General features: G+C 35.6%; 5 protein-coding genes across 5 annotated transcripts; 3 read left to right on the top strand and 2 right to left on the bottom strand.

Moving 5' to 3' along the window:
- Nucleotides 1-856: 856 nt before the first annotated feature.
- LOC113753027 (probable WRKY transcription factor 69) lies at nt 857-3,482 on the bottom strand. Its single transcript, XM_027297103.1, has 3 exons — nt 3,046-3,482; nt 2,738-2,881; nt 857-1,553 (listed from the first exon to the last, which is right to left on the bottom strand). Exons 1-3 carry the CDS (start codon nt 3,174-3,176, stop codon nt 1,007-1,009), a joined length of 822 nt encoding a protein of 273 aa, XP_027152904.1. The 5' UTR covers nt 3,177-3,482; the 3' UTR covers nt 857-1,006.
- Nucleotides 3,483-9,023: 5,541 nt separating this feature from the next.
- On the top strand, nt 9,024-9,700 carry LOC113752077. Its single transcript, XM_027296215.1, has 3 exons — nt 9,024-9,255; nt 9,447-9,452; nt 9,543-9,700. Exons 1-3 carry the CDS (start codon nt 9,024-9,026, stop codon nt 9,698-9,700), a joined length of 396 nt encoding a protein of 131 aa, XP_027152016.1.
- Nucleotides 9,701-12,554: 2,854 nt separating this feature from the next.
- Nucleotides 12,555-13,548, top strand: LOC113753471. The gene has a single exon (XM_027297631.1). It carries the CDS (start codon nt 12,626-12,628, stop codon nt 13,349-13,351), a length of 726 nt encoding a protein of 241 aa, XP_027153432.1. The 5' UTR covers nt 12,555-12,625; the 3' UTR covers nt 13,352-13,548.
- Nucleotides 13,549-16,625: 3,077 nt separating this feature from the next.
- Nucleotides 16,626-18,210, bottom strand: LOC113753681 (xyloglucan endotransglucosylase/hydrolase 2-like). The gene is made up of 3 exons (XM_027297902.1): nt 17,883-18,210; nt 17,555-17,748; nt 16,626-17,191 (listed from the first exon to the last, which is right to left on the bottom strand). The coding sequence occupies exons 1-3, from the start codon at nt 18,159-18,161 to the stop codon at nt 16,783-16,785; spliced, it is 882 nt and encodes a 293-aa protein (XP_027153703.1). The 5' UTR covers nt 18,162-18,210; the 3' UTR covers nt 16,626-16,782.
- Nucleotides 18,211-20,243: 2,033 nt separating this feature from the next.
- Nucleotides 20,244-21,273, top strand: LOC113753783. The gene has a single exon (XM_027298022.1). It carries the CDS (start codon nt 20,522-20,524, stop codon nt 21,218-21,220), a length of 699 nt encoding a protein of 232 aa, XP_027153823.1. The 5' UTR covers nt 20,244-20,521; the 3' UTR covers nt 21,221-21,273.
- Nucleotides 21,274-21,322: the final 49 nt, after the last annotated feature.

Genomic DNA, 21,322 nt, shown 5'->3' with positions numbered 1-21,322 from the left:
GTGGTAATGGTTGTGGTAGGAAGGCACCAGCAGTTGGGCTTGAGGAACAAAAGGGGGGAACCAACCAACATGTGTTCATCAATTGAAATCATTGAGGTGAGTATTAGTGATAAAAAAAACCATGAAATGTAACTTATTTTGTTGCCCCTTTTGAGTCTTGATAGACAGACTATCATAGCCAGAGTCCAATGTCTTGAATCTCTAGATCCAACAAAAACTCAAAAAGTAGACAGGGAGGATGAAATCATCCAAGAAGAGTAGTAACAGAAATCACTCATTCGTTATCTTTATACTTCTCTGAAATTGCACAATCAAAATATGTACATTTTTCCATAAGAAAAAGAAAAAAAAAGTATCAAACATGTTCCTATCTTAAAGCTAAGCAAGAAGCCACCGGCTAAGCCATGTTTCCATCCTCCCCTTTTCAACCTCCAACTTAGAGTGGTTTGAATCTAATCATCTTCACGATCGAGTACTAAATATGATACACTAAAAAAATGACACTAGCACCATTGGTTGTTGACATTGATTGTGTCATTGATCATGACGAATTTCGTCCAACAGATCCAAAAGAACATCTTCTTCACCTCAAAATTCCCATAATCTTAAGGTAACTAGGATTCGACTATAACTTAGTGCCGTTAGATTATCATCCTCCCGTAGAGATGTAATGTACCCAAAAAAAAAAATGTAGAAAGCCCACTTGACATCTCGACCCCCAAAAAAAAAAGAGATAACAGGGCAAAATTAATTGCAATGAAGGTGTAAAATAAACTCCCATTTCCCATTTTTCCCTTTTGTCTTTTTTTTTTTGATAATTTTTTTTTAAACAAAAAAAATTTGCAATTGGAGCATGAAATGGCAATTGGCAGGTTAGCCGTTGGCTTGTGGGGTGGAATTCGCAATCAACGCCGCAACACGTGCACCTACAATTATTTGTATACTCAATAGTCAACAGCGTTATTCGCCGTTGGATCAGTCAACGAGAAAAAAATGTACACCCTTCTTATCCTGAACCCGCGCAGCACGGAGTCCCCTCCAGTCCCCGCCGCCGGAAAACCACCGAACATTCCGGCAGCTCACCAAGATCGCCAAACAAAAACTGGTCCTCCTCCCCAATGGGCAGCATGAGTGCCACGTCAGCATCCACCCATGCGGGGCCCACTAAGCTGGGGCTGTCCATCATGGTGGACCCCACATTGGAGAACCAACCCAATTCTCCGGCGAGCTCGTTGAAGCTGCTGCTGCTGTTGTCGTCGGATTCCAAGCCCGGCCGGTTGGCGAAGACCCCATATTCGTCCTCCGCGGCAGATTTCACGGGAACGTTGCCGGTGGCGGTGGATGATGTGGAGGTGGAGGTGGAGGTCGCGGTTGCACTCGGTGCGGCGGCGGCGGCAGAAGTGGTGGTGGGGTGGTGTTTGGTGGTGGTGGTGGGGATGGGGTGGTTGTGCTCACAAGAGTAGGTGACGAGGAGCTTGGTGGGGTCGAGGCAGCTCCTCTCTACTTGTTTTCTTGCGGGACAGCCTTTAGAGCTACTGCACCGATAATATCCCCTGGCATGCAACACATGCAAAATATTAGCTCAACTTTTTTCTACATCAAATATTATGACGACAAAAAAAATCACCAAAACGGAGATTTAACGTTGTCCATACTACTAAAACAGCATAGCATGCACGCTAAAAATTTTATACTACTAGATGAGACATCTCCAAAAGATAAACGTTATCTAAAGGTTGGGACCCTTTTGCATCAGGGCAACAAAAAAGAAAAGTGCAGAAAAGATGGCCGTTCACTAATTTTTGCCAAATTGATCATGCGAGAAGACAAATCCTTACCTACCATTATATAAAGATGCAATTAAAGCTGATTTTTTTGACAGTCCCCATTGTTGTTCCAAAATCATGTATATATATATATACTAATGGAGTAAATAAGTTCTGCTGATAAACTGATTTTGGAACACTTCAATTCTTGGCTTCATCTATGTTTGATAGATAGCACTTGAAACTGTCATCTTTGATGACATGATGCAATAATGAATCTTCTTGGACAGGATAACTTTTCAGGAACCAGAAAGAAGAAAAAAAAGGAAAACATTAAAGAAAAGACAAATCAAGAGAAGCATCATCAGAAGTGAAATGTTTGGAGTGGGCTCCCACTAATCAAAAGTAGCCCCCCCCTCTCTAATGCTCCCAAATCCAAATTGCAAATTCTCATCAGAATTTGCTTGCTAGCTCTTAACTCTTAAGGGCGTGTTAGCCACACATTTCTTTTGAGAGAGTGGAAAACCAAGGAGATGTAAAGCAACTCCAACCACTACATCCATTAATTAATTAATGCACATATTTTAGTCCACAACTCCGAGCCGCCTTTGTATATCTTTTCCAGCATTGATATTTGATACTAGACTAGACAAGAAGATTATTTCGTTCCAACTCCAACAAATGCCCGGCCGGCAGCTACAAGATTATCCTAAGTTCCATACTAAAATTCGATCAATTTTGCCTAGTTTTACTCAATGGATATTGTTTTATAACACCTATAATCAAAGCATCTCAAGTTTAATTCCAAATTTAATGTATGTATTATATGCTACCATTGCTAGCTGCAGCATCCCCATGAACAAACAAGCAGAATCTCAAGGCATTTGTCTACCATTTAGCTTTCTTGATTTGCTGAAGCAAAGTGCAAAAATCAAGGGTAGTATACAGTATAAAAGGAGAGGATTCTATACCTGGGATATGGTGACCCTTTAATTGGCTTCTGCCCATACTTCCTCCAGGACCAAGAATCAGGGGGTGGGTATACCTCTCCTTTACTTCTTGATCCATCCCCTTCTCCAATTGGCACTGTTATTACCTTCTTCTGGGCGCCCTTCCTATCATTCCACCAAAAAATACAGCATCAACGCTCTAAAATTCTTCATGGAAATGGTCTTTCTTGCCACAAAAAAAAAAAAAAAAACCCACCCCTCCACCTCCAGAGAAGAATCCCAAGAAAAACTGTAAACATGTGAAACATTCGAGGAAAAAAAAAGGGAACCTTTTTTTAGGTGAAGGTGCTGTAACTTCATATGCTTCGTCACCAGAGAAGGGAGAGTCATCAGCAACATTCTCTGGGGTGCTTGTGGAATCCTCTTGCTGATCATGATCTAATGGATTCTTCTGAACCATCACTAAGTAGTAAAAACTATGCTACAGGACAAAATAGTTACGACAGGATACAGTTGCTACAGGCTTTCTGGCTTCTGCAGGCTGGAGATTCTAGCAGCGGAATCTACACGTACAAATATGACATCTGTTTATACATGTACAAACACGAAAATGGGCCAAATGGGAGAGGAAAAAGTGGTGTTGCCGGAAGGGAAGAGTAGGTGCGGTGTGGTATCAAGTGGGGAAGGTAGTGGAATTTTGAGAGGTTTAGGTTTTAATATGGGAATAGTCACATTGACAGATTGGCACAGGTCTAATTTAATATAGGACGTGGGAGCAATTCACGCAATAATGCGACACAGTCAAGTGTATTTTAGATTTTTTGGCTAAGGGCCCCTACTTATAAATTTGGAGCTGATCTCATGGATAAATATTTATTGTGAAGTTGGCTAGTTTGATATTATGTCATGGGGAGCATTAAAAATTTGTACCAGACGAAAAATGCATCAGCAACCGGCCTATTGTTAGGGGCTTTTATCTATTGGTTTGGGTATTTGGAGTCTATGGTGAAAATGGACCATCTGGTTTTAGAGGTTTGGTTGGAATGGGAGCTATTGGTTCTTTTTGTTAAGAGGACGGCTATATATCCATCGTGTCCAACTAAATCCATGCAAGAAATGTAGGGAGTAACATCCAAAAAAAAACAGTTTCACAATCATTAGCTCTTTCTGGTTTTCTGAAGTACTATAAATATCCTTACAAGTTTTACACCATAGCTTTTCTTGCCAGTTTTCAGTTAGCATTAGTAGGCAGGAAAAAGAAGGGAAACGTAAAGAAGTGCAGCACTTGTAAATTCTTTATCTAGTGTGACAACTTGATTATTACTCCTATTGGACAAAAAGTGATAGAATGTGACTGAACCACTACTGTTTGTCTTCCTTGCTATAGTTCCTAATCCATAACTTGACATGTTCCAAAAAAAACTAGCCCGCCTTGAACGCAAGTAACCTAGCTAGCTAGTTGGAATGGATCTTTGAATGTTCTAAGTTTCAGAAGAAATCTTGATGATTTAATGTGGATCCTTATCCAAAGTCAATCCTGTTCACAATAAAATAGTTTTCAGTCTACCTCAGCATGCTCTCGCAGCCATCCATCCAGGGGGATGGCATGGCACATGGCAATTTCATCGAGTCTTTGATTTCACACATAGTAAAATAATGACTACTGCCTGCGGTCCTTGGTTTCATACCTAGTAGATCAGATACTAGGCTTTAGAAATTATAAACCACGCATGCATTTCTTGAATGTGTGCATGGAAAAGTAGCAGGGAAATAGAGAGTCAAGTAATGCATATTCTAAGGCCCCTCGGCCGCAGATTGGCAATGGGATAACCTCGCTAGGTCCCAGATCGTGTGATCGACTCTGACTCTCCTATCCTCTCATATAACTTTGGAGGACGGGATGCACGGGCGTAGGGAGATTAGTTTGGTAAAAGTTGAGACACTCCTTGTGTTGACAAAAAAAAGAAAAAGTAATGCATATTCTAAAGAAGTAGAGAGATTTTCCTAGGGAACTTTAAACCAATCGTAAGCTTTACAAATAAAAGTGACATAAACCAATTGTAAATTGTAACAGTTGAGCATAACTTCTTGGTTAGGATCTAGTCATTGTACATGAATCTTCATTACTAAATTTTTTGACAAATTTTAGTTGCTTAAAATTGTAACAACTGTTAGGCCTTGTTTGATAATTTAACTCAACACTTAAATTTAATGGGTTCAGACGCGTTTGATAACCAAAATTAGAACACTTGAAAAAATTCATTAAGTGGCACTGAATTTTCTAGACAAAATTTACTCCAAAAAATAAGTGATAAGTTATTCACTTATCATTTAATGTAATATACACTCAAATGTATCAAATTCAATATTTAAGAATTCACTAATTTAATAGATTCAGATTTCAAATTTCAAATTTCAGTTTTATCAAACGTAGCTACTAAACTAAAGTACTAAAGGGAAAGATGCATGTCAGTTTAAATTCTTGGACATCCTTTTTTCCAACCAAAAATTGGATATACCAATGCTTTGTCTTTTTATAGGAAACATAATGGAGATATGAACGGAATCAGAAGCATCTATTTACCTTTGAATGAAAAGGATATATCGATCAGGATTATTATCATGCTGCATAACGGATTAAACCTATTACAGGGCCTTTCTCTTTTACAATGTACGACTTCAGAGCTATAAAAAAATGTGTATGCCTTTATTAATGATAGTTTTATCTCTTGTCATTCAATACAAGGAACCAAGAAGATTCCGAACTATTGAAAATAATCAAATGTACGACCCTCTAATTGTATTGTGTATTCAAAGGTGGCGTGGAAGGGGGAATTGGTGTTGGTTTTATCATTATCTAATTGATTACTTGTCTGTATAAACTTCCTATTTTAATGAATAATAATGACAGAGAACAACAGGCTGCAGTCAATTGTGACGTCATAGAACTTGTGGATTCTTTATTTAAGAGGAATGAAATATCAAGATGCCAATTCTGCTCGTATTTTCCAAAAACCAAAAAAACAAAAAGAAAGAAAAAGGTTGCAATTCTATGAAAATCCGTAGTCAATTGTATACCACACTTTTAGCATATCTCAGACTTATCGTACTCTCTCCGTCCCACTTTGATAGTTCTGTTTCTTTTTTCACACAGTTTAAGAAAAAATAGTTAACTTTGTTGGAAAAGTAAATTTAGATTGCTATTTTCCTAAAATACCCTCACATTAAATAGAGTACAACTTTATGGGAACTTGAATTGATGGTAAAAAAAGAATCAATTCTCATTAGATGGGGTAGGTTTATAGTAACAACAACTTACATTGAATAAGGGCATTTTAGGAAAATTAAAATACAACTACATTCTTTAATTGGAAAGTGGATTACAATTTGGTACAGACGAAAAAGGAAAACAGGACTATCAAAGTGGGACGGAGGGAGTATATGTTTCCTGACGAAAATAAAAAAGTTCTATTCATATGCATTAAAGTATCACATTAAAGAAAATGATACAAGTGTTCAATGTGGATATACCTATGCATATTAGAGCTGTAGCCATTCACTTTAATCGCATTCAATTTTCTTCACTCAATTAATTATGCAAATTCCGAAAAACATTTTAGTTTTATTTGTCGAAAAGTGGGATAACAACAACATAACCATCATAAACTTCAGAGTAGTAAAATATTGGAGTTAAAAGATACACTAATCTAGTAAAAGGCTTTTCCTATTTTTCTCGCATTTTGTTCTTGAATTAAATTGTTGAAGTGGAAAAAAAAACACCTATCCAGTGAAGGGTTTTATTATCTTCATCAAAATTTTATTCTCAAAATTTTTGGGATATCTCAATTCTTTCTGTGCTTCCATTAAATTGCTGATATTCTTGTGTCCTGAGATCATCAGAATAATAAAAATTACAAAAAAAAAAAAAAAACCAATCTTGGTTGCTTTGGTGGCACTTCTATTATTTGGCGACACTGGCTAGATGAACATAATATTAATTAACCCGACTTAATTATGTCCTTTTTTAGTAGGCAATGCCAGCATTAGCTTAACCTATACAACTAATTATTTCTAATGACAATTACTCATTATCAGGCAAATAATAAAAAGCATACAAAAAAAGGGAATAAATCATCAATTGGGGTGGTTCTGCAACCTGGACTACTATTAAATCAACTATTTCGTACAAAAAAAAAAAAAAGGATACGCATTGGTGGATAGGACTATTCTATCTATTTTGATTAGCAACAATCAGATTGTACAATTAAGTTTGGTTGATAAGGAATAATTCACCTCTGACTATTATCTTACTAATGCCAGCAGCATACTATTCTGATTGGATTGATTATTAAGATAAAGTTAAATAATTGAAAATGAAAAGGTATCTTAATTTGGTTACTGAAATATTAGTAGTACAAGTCTAGTTGATTTCTTAATCAGCAACTGATTATTAAAAAAAAAAAAAATCTCTAAGGATGCCATGTAAGACCAGTTCTTGCTCCCTTCATTGCCTTAGGAGGGCAAAGGATGCCATGTTACTATAGGTTCATTATATTCAAAGATGAATAAAAAAGTGTATTTTTGTTATCTGGACAGGATAGCAACTTTTTATTCGAGTTGATTGAAGGAAGGTTTTAGGGGGTGTTTGGAAAATGGGTTTGAAAGTCATGAACGGGTATCAAATTCAATGATGTTTGTTCTTATTGTTTGATTAATCACTATTAGAATGATACAATGGGTTTGAAAGCAAGGATGATTATTGGTTAGTGAACATCCATACCATTGTGAGGCTTATAATTTTGATTTTGGTTTCCATGCTGAAATGCGAATCAAAAGCTCCATGGTCGTTTAGATGATTATTGAGGTACACCTCCCTTCATAATTCCCTTTTCCTTTTTTTCTTTTTTGGATGAAGTATCTTCTTTCGCAGGGGAATTTGATTAGATAAACTGGTGCAAGAACCAGAAGCCATTTAGAAAAATGTTTTAATTTACGATTCCTCCCATATTACCACCCAACCTAATCCTCCCTCATCGTGCATGGTATCTTAATAACTCATAAAGATTCAATTTTAAGACGATTCTTTTATCAAATTAGGCATTAATTAACCTACTAGTAAAACATTCCAAATCTCTTAAATAATTAAAACTACATGCTGTTGTGTAATTTAACATAATTTGGGACATTGAGTCTCAACACCATCCAATCTAGCATCTACATGTTTTTTTGTTTTTTGGGTTCGAAAGAAAAAAGGATGATCTAGCACCTAAAAAATTGCCCTTCAAATTAATTGATCAGAGATGGAAATGTCCCATTGGGAAAAATGGGCCATGACTTCACATAAGAAGACTGTCCAGAGTCACTAGTCAGGACTAGTATCCAGACAGCCATAGCATTAGAATTTAATCCCCTTGTGTTCTCAAGGGCCCAGAAGCTTAGTTCTAAAGTGAGGGTAGTCAACACCAAAAGCCTAATCCATCCATCAAGAACAAAAGGGTCAAATCAGACAAAATCATACAAATCACCTTTAAGACTTTAGCCCCCATTATCCTGATGCATGCGCATATTCATCCATCTTCATTTGACACCGGGTACAGACATGATCTGCTCCATGAACTAACCTTCTAATCTTATAAAGCTCTCTTAGACTTTGGAGTTCTTGAAATGGTTTTCTTTTCCTTCTTTCTTGTGCCTTTTTTTTATATATATATATACGGTCTGGCAGACAGATGCTCATTAGATACTCGATGATAAAAGTGGTTTTAAGTGTTAGTTTTTTTTTAGAAAAGTATAATTAGTTCGAGAAAACATTAGAGTTCAGAGAGAGCGTAATAAAATGCGAGTATGCATTTTTACAATTCAAGTGTTTTGTGTTAAAGACATTTTACACGAGCCACCTTAGATGCATGGTGTTGCGCATTAGAGACGGTAGATTGTGGAATCTCCCAAGCCGTACAGCGTGATCAAATTGGCTAGTCACTAGCTACAATGTGTGGTGTAAAATTTTATCCTCTCTTGTCTGCGATCATTGAAGTCTCCAAAAATTTGTTTGCTTCTGATACGAACCTATAGAAACGGAATCGTGTGGATTCTTGGCTTAGCTCTGGACAATGTGTGACACGACAAAGAATTCGAAGCATTGACTATTCTTAAGTGAATGAAGTCTGGATTGAAAGGTCGGTACGTAGAACTAAAATAATTAATGTAAAATCGTGGTGCATACATGGATTCAAAGTACTAGTAGTGTTTCATGAGCTTGGGATTGAGCATCAACAGTTGAGACTGAAATCAAAACTGGAAAAGTTGCATGCTGGCAGTTGCCAAGCCTGGGTTTCGGGCAATTGGACCTGATTTCAGAGGCTATGGGCTTTCTGAAGTCCCTGCAGAGCCAGAAAAGACAACTTTTAAGGACCTTGTGGATGATCTTCTTGCAATTCTTGATTCTCTTGAGCCTCAGATGGTACCAAGTATTGAAATCAAGGAAATCTTGGACTTAGTTGATCCATCTGTGCCATTACCTTCTTGGTTTAGTGAAGAAGGTCTCGACAAATACGCTAAGCCTATATAAGAAATCTGGTTTTAGAACTGCACTGCAGGTCCCATATAGCCATATAGGCAAAAAGGAAATAAATTTCTAACAATCAAAATCATCAAATACTGAAAATATGACTTTCTGAAAATTTTTCAATGTTTTTGTTTCAACAAGTATGTATTTATTGGTCTGCTGCAGGGCTTGGTTAGAACCTGTGGCGGTTTGATAATCCTAAAATTACTGTTCCTTCCCTGCTTATAAAGGGAGAAAATGACTGTGTCTTGAAAATTACAGGTCTAGGAGAATATATGACTAGTGGAAAGGTCAAAGAATATGTTCCTGATCTGAAGGTAATTGTCATACCGGAAGGAAGCCACTTTGTTCAAGAGCAATTTCCTGATAAGTTCAACCAGCATGTGCTAACCTTCCTAAACAAGCACAAAAGATGCTGATCATGTGTACCTGGAACAATCCATCTTTTATACCACATCTTGCATTTCCCTCAGCAAAATTTTTCAGTATACAGCAAGTGTTGGACAAGATTCTTTACCTTTATTGAACAATTGCCGAACTGGAAGGATTTACACGTATTCCCGCAACCTACTTTTACAAGTAAAATTAGTGACCTTCATCAGAGATTTTTCACTTAATAGAAATGACCATTTGAAGTTTCAATTTGAGAATATGAATTTTCTAGCCATCAAAGCCATTCTACTGTTGCTCAAATACTTGCCAGACGGACCAATGTGCCTGATGATCAAAATTTTGCTGGAACAAAGCATAAGTATATACAAAGCATCATTTTCTCCTCTTTCTCTCAAACATATATATGTTTCTTGATCATATCCTGCAGACTTAGTAATAAACCCCTTCATTTTTACCCCAAAAAAAAAAAAAAAAACAAGAAGAAGAAGAAATGATTTCACCTGGGAACTGAGCTAAAGTCATCACGGGATTTCCCATCTTCTTATCACATTGTACTTGTGAGTTGAATGAATAATTTCTTGTAGATATGGTGGCTTACGTGTATTCCAAACACTGCTCTGCAGTTTGCACAGAAGATATTAACGTTCCACTTGTAATTCCGGAAGAATAATTAATGCATGCATCATCCATTCCAGCCCATGCTTCTTTTTTTTTTCAGTCTTATTTTGAACAGACTGAAGATATGCTTTCAACTTGTCTGATGGCAATTATTGCCCATGACTTAAAAGACGTCAAGAAAAGGAAAGTTTGCCAATCCCATAGCATTTCATTAGACCCCTGAGTTGAACAATGAAACTGAAATGCGACCGACCAGATTTGCTCAAATCAATTTTAATTATCATTTGTTTGAAGGTTTGACACAGAAATTGAAAGTTAATTACATTCAACTCCAACAGCAGCAAATCATACAAAGTTTCTTAAACCTATGTAATTATGACTAATTCTAGTGGTTGGAAAGGAATGTCACAACAACCATAAATGTGAAGGGCATAAATAGTTTTGCTTTGTCTTTTATTTGGGACATGATATAACAATGTTTGTCACATGCCTATGGCCCTTAATTGATATTTCAACTTCATTTCAAGTAGGCCATCATTTGCTGCTGTTATTATTGTTTTCTTCTTCTTTATTAATTGGAGGAGTGCATGATCATGATTTGATTTGTCAATTATCTTTTTTTTTTTTTGGCCCTTTTGGTTGTGTGTGGGGCATTGTAGGTTAGAAAGGAAAAGTCTCACCTCTTGCGTGGATCTTAAACAAAGTGGCACAATTGATTCTTCAAATTTACGCATCAAAATGGACCAGACATTTTGGACCCCTTTCAGATTATGGGAATCCGAAGAATTGAGTTGATTATTACAAAAATTATATAACCATGTTCCGTCCATCAAAAATGAATATACTGCAAATATTTGTAATGGTATATATATATATATATATATATATATATTCATTTCTAGCTTTTGTTTACACTCAAATTTCCTTCCTTTGTGATTTCTTTTTGGCAAAAACATATATATATAGTTGTGTTTGGATTGCATTTTCCGTCATTTTCCATGGAAAAATTACTGTAGCGATTTGATAAATGTGAGAGAAAAAGGTGATAAAGAAATGTGATCACGAAAAACGACAATATTTTCCGATGGAAACAAGCAATCCAAACAAGGATCTCTAGCTACAAACCCGCAAATTGTAGGATCAATATACCAACATATTAGAATCCAACGTTGTAGCAATAATACAATCCAACACATTTGACTAGACTATAGCTCACATTTAGTGAAATTTAAATCTTGAAATAATTTAATCATAGCCCTCTACGGTATCAACCATACTAGTTTCTAGTATTATACTCCCTTCGTTCCACTTTAATAGTTCTGTATTCCTTTTTCATCTGTCCCAAATTGTAATCCACTTTCCAATTGAAAAATATAGTTGTATTTTAATTTTTCTAAAATACCCTTATTCAATGTAAGCAATTGTTACTATAAACCTACCCCATTTAATGAGAGTTGATTCTTTTTTTACCATCAAGTCAAGTTCCCATAAAGTTGTACCATATTTAATGTGAGTGTATTTTAGTACAATAGCAATCTAAATTTACTTTTCCAATAAAGTTAACTACTTTTTCTTAAACTGTGTGAAAAAAGAAACAGGACTATCAAAGTGGGACGGAGGGAGTATTGCTAAAAGTTTTCAAACCTCAAGTTCAACCTATTTTCAAACTGACAGACACAAAAGTTATAACAAGAAATTAGATTATTAAACCACAAAGTTTAGCGTGTGTGTTTAATTTCAGTCTAATTGGGATTAATGTAACATGTGATTAATCTCACTTCATATTAACTCTAACCAAATTATCATCTCTAGTTAATAATGTGAACCGCGGAGTCCAACATAATTATAGAGAATGATGAAAACAATCAAAAAGTTAAAGTCAAAGGCATGCAGCGTACGACTTGGTCTTTTTCTTAGTGATTAATATTTGGTGTATGTAAGATTTATTCTTAAACTAAACCTTGAACGATGAGAACACGGAGAAACACAAGTCAAGTCAAAGCCTCGTACACACAAACAAATTTTCTTGCTTGATTAAATGCTAATACTCCTAATACTGCAAAATACAACCAAATTGTTGAAAAATAAATCTCGAACGACAAAAACGTGAATTACTTTAATAGACATCCACGTAAGCTCATCAATAATTTAAAGTTAACAACTCAACCACTGTGTGTGTGTGTGAGTGTGTGAAATGGCCTACTGGTAACGGGCCAGTGGGGGGATATAAATACATTTCTAGCGTATGACAATGTCCACCATTATCAACCCAAGAAAATAAAAAGTTCTTGAATTTTGCCAAAACCCCTTCTTCATTGCCGACAGAAGAGAAAATGTCAGCTGAAGAAGAGCTAAGAATCTTCGATATTTACTGGTTTGAGCATTGCATCCTTAGGAAAAAACAACCCTCAACCTCAAATCCAGTTCTTGATATTGATGGAGAGGTTAAACCAAAATTAAAGCTTTCTTCCACTCCTTCATTTGTTGTTAGATCTTTTAGTGCGCAAAATTTGAGCTCCAAAGATAGCCCATCGACTACTTCTCCTGATCATCGGTCTCCTTCTCCAAAGTCTGTTCTTCTTTTGCCTAAGCCACAAACGATTCTGTCTGGGAAGGAAGTCGGGGAGTTTTCAGAAGTAGAAGAAAATAAAGCTGGTTTTGATGCAGGGAAAAAGAGGAGGAGAAGAGAGAGGAGAAGAAACAATAGCAAGAGTTTGTCTGAGCTTGAGTTTGAGGAGTTAAAAGGGTTTATGGATCTGGGATTCGTGTTTTCTGATGAAGATAAAGATTCAAGTTTGGTTTCCATCATCCCTGGATTGCAGAGATTGGGAAGGAAAGTTGACGAAGAAGAAGAAAAGAAGGATTTTGCTGATGAAAAACCTGTTGTTTCAAGGCCATATCTATCTGAAGCATGGGACGTTTTAGATGAAAAGAAGGCTGAGAGAAAGGTAAAGAAGAAATTGATGAATTGGAAAATTAATCCAGGTTTGGGAAATGAAATGGAAATCAAAGATCAACTCAGGTTCTGGGCTCATACTGTTGCATCTACTGTTAGATGACCACTTTTTGTATTGTATATACATATTTTTCCCCTTTTGTCCACTTGCAAGATAGAATCGTTTCATAATTTTTAGTGTTCCCTAAGAACAAAGTTCAATCCCTATAATCAAACTACAGAAGCCTGTAAATACTACAAAACAAATAAGATAAATATTTCCATTTGTAATTTTCATATGGCACATCAATCAAAATTGAAAATAATGGTACATTTGTGATGTAAGGTCATCACTACTATCTTTTTTTGCATTGTATTTTTATTTTTTTTTTATTTTTTTGGTTAATTTTGGGTGCGATCATCAAAATGGTTTGAAAGATGAAAAACATAGAGAAAGACGCGAGGGATAATGGAGCAGTAAAGGATAGTGCTCAACCGTGCCGTTGGGAATTTGAGTTGGAAAAGGAATCCAGCAGTGCAGATCCAAATGAATTGCTGGCGCATCTGTCATTCCAAAAAGAAAGTAAAGCCAGTTGCATATGGAATATTAAAACAGTTTGCAGATTCCAAAAATCTGGAAAAAATCATGCACAATATTTCAAATTCGAGATCTAAGTCAACTATCTACAGCCCAGTTATATTACATGAAACCTAATTGAAGATAAGGTGTGTTTGGATATCAAGAATTTCCAAAAAAAAAATTCAGATTTTGTTTTACTTACATCATATCATACACACAATTTCCAACGATCTTTTTATCTAACATACATCACATCACAAAGAGAGTTACACTGATTATTTCAAATAAATATTTCAAATAATCTCCTATCCAGCCCCTAGGCTCTCTGTTTGAATATAAGGAAAATTGTATGGAAAAGTGAAGTGAAGGAGGAAAATGAAAATAAGTTTTTCATACACATTTGGTTACTAAGAAAAACATTGTAAAAATATAAGAAGTTAATGACAAGTTAATAGCAGTTATTAGAACTTTTGTGTGTAATTAATTATTTTCCTTCAAAATCCTTTGCAGGACACAATATGCATGGAAATGCAAGAAAAAATTGTAACATTTCTGCCAACTAAACATGCATGAAGGAAAAAATAATTAACTTTTCTTCACTTTCCCACACTTTTCCGTGCAAACAAACACTATCCTATTGTTTCATCACGAGAAAATTTAGAACTTTTTATTATTGTAGAATAGAAATCTAGATCGATATGAATATCCATAAAAAAAAAGCTCTATAATCCCTTTTTTAAAGAACCGTTCCTTCGATTTATATCCCTCATGTGTATTTCAAACAAACATCATCATGAATAACAAGAAAAATTTAACTCTTATTACTTAAAAATTTCCACTTGTGATTCAAAAATTCAAAAAGATTCTACGGTTCTTTAGGGATTCATTCTCTCAATTTTTATCGCTTAGAGACAATAATTATTTGAATTTTCAAATGATTGAAATGATTACAATTTAAGGTTCCAAAACACTTATATTACCATCCACCTAAATTCAAAAGTCGCAACTATTCCTGCAATTTGTGTTTGCCCTTTAACAATAAGCTCGTATTAGATTCAATGAGTATCATTTCAAAACTGCTTAAAGGAAGAATGTGCTAAAAGAATAAAATCCCATCAAAATCGTAGGGAGAAATTCAAAAAGAAAAAAAAAAGAAGATAATAAAGAAAAGCATCTCCATCATCACTTGTTGATCTCCTTCGTCGGATTATGGCACTTGGGAATTGATTAAGACTTACAGCTCCTGTAGGTTTTGCGGTTGGTAAAGCTTCCATATGGCACAATGTTTTGTTGTGACTAACGAAAATTTGTTGGGCATCTGAGTATTTTAATTTTCTTGTGTGATAATGACTTTTCTTTGGCAAAAGAAAGAGAATATTACTGTAATAGTAGTTCAACTAAGAGATAGTTCAAAGAGGAATTTTCTTCATCCTTATCAAGTTGCATATTCCTCTTTTGATCATGTTAAAATCAAAAGTTAAAAATGCATTTCAATATAAAGAAGAAAAGAAAAATATGTGAGAGTATCCATGTCTTTATTTCAAGATCAATATGCAATATGAAGCAATAAAAATTTGTCAAAATTTATTCACAAAAAAAAAAAAAAAAAACTCATGGCCCCGGAGTTTACAAATATGGGGTCATAATAAATCTCATCAGTGCTTATTACCTTTCTCTGATTTAGAAATGAAAATTATAATTTAAAAAAAGAGTAAATCTTATGTATACTGACGATGTATACATTATCATGGTTGAATATATGACACATACACAAAATTTGAGTTTCAAATTCAAATTCAAATTATGTGTCATGTATCTAATGGTAAAAAAAGCTCTTGATACTTAAAATGGGAAACTAGCAAAAGTGAGTGAGTGAGTAGCCTGAAATCTAGAAAAAAAATCCTTATTGCTTTTTCACGTGCAAGTCCTTAAATTCGACTTGCTTGGATGGGTATTGAATCCTACTAGTCTTTTTTTTCTTGTCAACACAGGGATGTTCAGATCAATCTTTACGGGGTCCGACTAATCCCTTGCGCCTGAAGTACCCTGCCCCCCAAGAGCACCTAGACGGTATGTAAAGGCAGACTCGAACCGGTGCCATCTCGAGAAAGACCCATAGGATCACCAGCTGAGCTGACCCGAGGGGCGAATCCTACTAGTCCTTGTTAAGGAAACTCATAAGTTGTCGAAAAGGACAAATAGAAAAAATAAAAAATTGCTTCCGCCAACTTTTGATTCGTTCACATTTATTAACAAGAAGCATATCCTGTTTGAAGTGAGGAAAAAATAATAATAATAATAATAATAATAAGAGGGGGAATCATTTCTCCAGTTGACTATTATGTCTCATTTTATACCACAATGCAGTGGCATTTTTTAATACAAAAGGAACAAATCTCTGCCCGTGCCTACTTCTTCTTCAGAATATCAAAATAGCGAGTTGATGCCTACATGCACATTTATTGTACAGGTAATTTTGTTTATTGAAATTTAGATAAAGATATCTCAACCATTTGTTGCCTCAATTATTTAATTGGAGCAAGAAATTTCCTGACCCCATATCTACTCGGCCTTATTAGCAAACTTCCAAGTCATACTCTTGACTGGCATTGCCTAAAAGGGCAATGATATATGCCAGAAGTTTCCTTTTTTTCTTTAGGGAAAAGAAAAATCATTGTAACCGATATATATATATATATATATATATAGAGAGAGAGAGAGATAAAGCATAAAGATATTTTATTCATCATGGGATTCCTTTTAAGAATTCCGCTCGACGGCATAAAGGATACCAATTGGTAAAACTTTAATTAGCCTATTACTGAATTATGAAAAAGATGAGAAGAAAAAATTTCAACAACAATATGTGATGAGCAAAAGGTAAACCAAACAACACACCATTTTATTTTTGATGTTCAAAACGAACAAAGAATTAATTTCATCAACTCGCAGCAGCCTTTTCCATGATCTCCTGATCAGAACCTCGGACGCTTGCATTCAACAGGAAGGCCTTGAGGATACCTCTTACGATCAGCACAGTAGTTGTAGACCATATGCTTCTGTTGAACCCATCGGATTCTATTTCGTCCTTTCCCATCAAGTCCTTGAGTTTCCCATTCTTGAGTGTCCAGAGAATCAGTGGATTTAGAGCCAGAACCGCAAGGAGATCCAGGAACACAAACATTTCCCTTGACGTTGAAGTTTCTGTAGTAAACTGTGAATGGTGCATTTGCCCAATCTGTCTTCACTTGGCCACCTTGTGTTGCCCAGTCATCTGCATTCCAGAAACTGCAATACACCCTCATTGGTTGGTTCTTGGGGAATGGAACTCCAATGGCTTCGTGGTTGTTGTATACTCTTATCGGAATGTTGTCAACCAAGAAACTGAAAGTAAAAAAAAAAAAAAATTCAACATTTGGTGAAAATAGATGGAAATCAAAATTTAACGGTACCAATTGAACCAATAATATTTAATAACTTTTATGGATTAATCTTTCTCATACCGAGAGAAATACATTAACGGTCAAGAATGCGTGTTCGATGTGTAAGACTTGAAGTTAGTGTGAAAAAAAGAAGTTAATTAGTATAAAAAAAATTAATCCAACTTTTATTATTTTTTATGTTTTGACTAGCATGTTGATTGAAAGGACTAAGAATGGATCATCAGGCAGATGGGATCAAAAGATAATTAATGATCACCATGCATCTATAAATATCTTTTTTTATGGGCATGGTATAGGGACTTACATTATACGTTGAGAGTTCCACACTATTGTATAGGTATGAAAGAAAGTTGTGGGATCAAACCAAAGCTTAAATTGCTGTTCTTTATCCCCTTTTCCTTGTGAGTAAACATTGGTGTGGAGGGTGTATGGTTGCCCACTAGCATTGCCCAAGAACTCAAAATCAATCTCATCATGTCCCTGTCCTACAGATGATAGCTACAGAAGAATATGATTGCCATTAGCCACTTAATTAAACACCACAAATCTAATTAATACAGTGCAAAGAGAAACTTTTATTTTTCTTCAGGGAAAAAAAAAAGAAGAATAAGCGTTGATGATCATGAACTTACATAGAATGTGGTGACGGTGCCAGCAGAGTTTCCAGGGACAAGCTTGAGTTGCATGTCAAATCTTCCAAACAAATATTCATTCTTGGATTGAAACCCTGAACCTGATATTTTATCTAGGGACAATGAGAGAAGTCGACCACCCTCGGCTATCTTAACTCGTTGATCGCCAAAAGTTGTGACAGCATCTTGGTAAAAATTACCAGCGGAGGTAGCTAAGAGCAGTGTCATGAACACTGAAAGCTTCAGCCAATTACTGCAAGTGATGGACTTCATTTTCATTGATGATGGAGAAAAAAATTGAACAATGGGAACTGTGAAAGGAATTAAATAAAGGGTTTAATTTCTTTTTGGTGGTGGCTAACGTGAGAGGATGAAGACTTTATATAGTAGATGTTCTGCTCTTTTTGGGCATTCTTTCATGATTGACAATCATGATTTAGGAAACATCATAGGGGAGAGGAAAGAGCCAGCCAAGGTTGTATTGGATGGCAAAGTTAAGGAGCTGGCAAAATGTTTTCTCATGCATAATTTACGAGACAGAATGGGAGATTCCGCGTTGCCGCGGCGGTGGGGGGGACAAGCTACCAAACAGTCATAGACTCTTTTGATTGATATTATTTTCAAGTGTATACAAACAAGTCCGAATCATTATTGGAGTTCATTTATTTATTTATTTATTTATTTTGAAGTATTTTAAAGTAACATTAACTGTTGCTCTTAAAAAGCTATTTTGAGTGTTTTTAGCATTTCAATATAATCAATTCAAACTACTTTAATTTGCCTCATTGTTTTGGTCGTCTTTTGGTCTAAATCATTCCTTGGCCAATTAGTATTTAACGACGTGAATTTTTTTTTAAAATTTTTTAAGTAAAATTGCAACATTTTATTGATAGAGAACTGATGCGTATACAAAGTAGCATATATATATATATATATACACGCTATCTGTACATCAATGAAGCTCTACAACTTTTACAACCCAAAATTTCTACAACATCAAAGAAGTCATGTAGAGGAACTAATGTCTTAGCAAAAAGATTTAAAATGATAAAAAAAAACCTAAAAATTTTATCCTTTACTTTTCTTTTTAGGAGCGAGACTGAAAATTCTGAAGTTAAATTATGTGTGTTTGGATAAGAGATTATTTGGAATAATTTTTTGAAAAAGAAATAGCATAACGCTTTGATGTGATATATGTAAGATAAAAATGTGATAAAACAATATGTTAATCATACAAGCAGATAAATTTATGTAAATAATTTACTATCCAAATTTGTTTTGATTCAAGAGAGACTCCTAGTATAGGACCTATATCCAAACCCATATGAGTTCAAGTCCTTACCCATAATCTCGTTTAATGAAGATGCATATTATAATCCAAAGTTGAGATCAGGTTCGCCTAACCGGCGAAGACCACCCATGCCACCACCCTCCACCTCCACCTCCACCTTCCCTCTCCGTTCCCGGGGCCCCCAAGGCAAAAGACTTGTTAGTGCCTAGACTTCTTATTCTTGGCAATACATACACCACATGAATTGCATTAGTCAACTAGCATGCATTTATTGTTTGATTTTCAGTTTTGTCACCTACTACCACTAAATCTTGGTCAAGTTCATACACTACAATAATTATAAGTTTTCCAGGATTTGGGCACTAATTGACACCACTAAAATTTTCAAACAAAAGAAGAAAATAATGCCTCCCCACCATCCAAAGAATTGAGTAGTTTGATTATGATCTAGTAGTACTGGACTGGCGAAAAATGTAATGTATTGTTTTAGTATACTTTTATTTTTTCTTTTATAGCAATGGCAATACTAGAAAGCTCAAGCTTAAGTTGAGTATGAGCTCGCTTATTTTGCTTTCTTGAGCAAGATCGAACAATTTAATCGAATTGATAACGAGCAAGACTGAGTTCGAGTTCAAATAAATATCTTCAAGTTCAAGTTCGAATCATCAGGCTTGATTAGTTCGTTGCCACACCTAGTTACAAGAAAGTGGATCGCATCATGAGATAATGGTAAAAATATGATAAGGACATATAATTCCTTTCTTTTTTTTCGAGGTGGATGTGTGTGTGTGTGTGTGTGTGTGTTTTTTTTTTTTTTTGGGGTGGGGGGGGGGGGGGGTGGTGTTTGGATCAAATTTAAAAGTCATCCCTTCCCCACGAGGGAATTTGATCTAGTGCAGAACTTGTTTAAGGTAGATAAGGAGAAATGCTTATGAAACAATTGGAGCTAAACTACATTTCTTAGTGGACAAAAAGGGCAATCCATTTCAGCCTCAAGCTTATTGAAAATTTGATATCAGTACAAATCTTATCAAACTAATCACAGTCAAACGATAAGCTAGGTTTAATTAGCATTAATTCTAGTACATTCCAATGACTTCACATCCCAACTAACACTACAATAATTGGAAGAAGTCAGGAGAATACCTTTGCTATTATATTATATGTTAGATGAGACAAACGAGGGCTTAATTTATTATTAGCCACTCATGAGATTCTAATAATAGTCCACAAATAATTGAGCAATATGCAGCTATTGTAGCTATATACTTCAAAGCTTGGGAAGAAATACTAAGAAGTTTTCTCTGTCTCCCAGTGTTTTGGCATTTTATCCACAGAAGAGATCACTATGGCCGCTGAAGAAATTCTGGAGCTCTTTGATTCTTATTGGTTTGAACATGGAATATTTACTAGCAAACATTGCTTAGCATCTTCAACTAGCAAGCCTATTCATGATCAAGAAGATCATGAGCTTGAAAAATCAAAGCTTGCGGGCATAGTAAACCTTCAAGTTCGTTCTCTAAGTGATCACTGTGTCAGCTATAATACAGGCTTCAGCCCAGATGCTGCATCTCCTAAGTCAGCGATTTCCACAGCAACACTACCAAAGATACTCTCTGGAGTAGAAGTGAGTGATTTCTCTGAAAGGATTGAAGAGCAAGAAGAGATTGAAACCACAACCACGAAAAAATTCAGTAACAAGAGGAGAAGGAGTAGAGGTAATAGCAGAAGCTTATCAGAATTAGAGTATGAGGAGCTAAAAGGGTTCATGGACTTGGGATTTGTGTTCACAGAGGAAGATAAGAGCTCAAGCTTGGCTTCAATCATACCGGGATTGCAGAGATGGGGAAAGCAAGGCAGCAATGAACTAGTCCACGACAAGTATGCAGTTTCAAGGCCTTATCTTTCTGAAGCATGGGGTGTTCTGAATCAGAGGAAGGTAAATAAACTACAAGTACGCTGGAGATTTCCTGCTGTGGACAATGAAATCAACATGAAAGACCAACTTAAAGCTTGGGCACAGACTGTTGCGTCAACTGTTAGATAAGACATGTTTCTTTGGATCTTTTTCCACTTACATTTGCTCTTGTCCATTGGTTATTTTCCTGTTTCTAGTTTCACTTCAGCTTCCATGCGCCAACCTGGATAA

The sequence above is a fragment of the Coffea eugenioides genome, chromosome 11 (assembly GCF_003713205.1).
Source record: "Coffea eugenioides isolate CCC68of chromosome 11, Ceug_1.0, whole genome shotgun sequence".
NCBI classification, from domain to species: domain Eukaryota; kingdom Viridiplantae; phylum Streptophyta; class Magnoliopsida; order Gentianales; family Rubiaceae; genus Coffea; species Coffea eugenioides.
The sequence above is the reverse complement of the archived record's forward strand: the minus strand, read 5'-3'. Positions and strand labels throughout refer to the sequence as shown.

Bases quoted from the DNA above. Each gene is read 5' to 3' on its own strand.
- LOC113753027 (XM_027297103.1), bottom strand. From the start codon at position 3,176: ATGGTTCAGAAGAATCCATTAGATCATGATCAGCAAGAGGATTCCACA. The intron at 2,882-3,045 runs GTTCCCTTTTTT...GTGGAATGATAG, and splicing joins GCACCTTCACCTAAAAAAAG to GAAGGGCGCCCAGAAGAAGG. The intron at 1,554-2,737 runs GTATAGAATCCT...GTTGCATGCCAG, and splicing joins AAAGGGTCACCATATCCCAG to GGGATATTATCGGTGCAGTA.
- LOC113752077 (XM_027296215.1), top strand. From the start codon at position 9,024: ATGCTGGCAGTTGCCAAGCCTGGGTTTCGGGCAATTGGACCTGATTTC.
- LOC113753471 (XM_027297631.1), top strand. From the start codon at position 12,626: ATGTCAGCTGAAGAAGAGCTAAGAATCTTCGATATTTACTGGTTTGAG.
- LOC113753681 (XM_027297902.1), bottom strand. From the start codon at position 18,161: ATGAAAATGAAGTCCATCACTTGCAGTAATTGGCTGAAGCTTTCAGTG. The intron at 17,749-17,882 runs GTAAGTTCATGA...ATTCTTCTGTAG, and splicing joins GCACCGTCACCACATTCTAT to CTATCATCTGTAGGACAGGG. The intron at 17,192-17,554 runs GTAAGTCCCTAT...TTTTACTTTCAG, and splicing joins TGGAACTCTCAACGTATAAT to TTTCTTGGTTGACAACATTC.
- LOC113753783 (XM_027298022.1), top strand. From the start codon at position 20,522: ATGGCCGCTGAAGAAATTCTGGAGCTCTTTGATTCTTATTGGTTTGAA.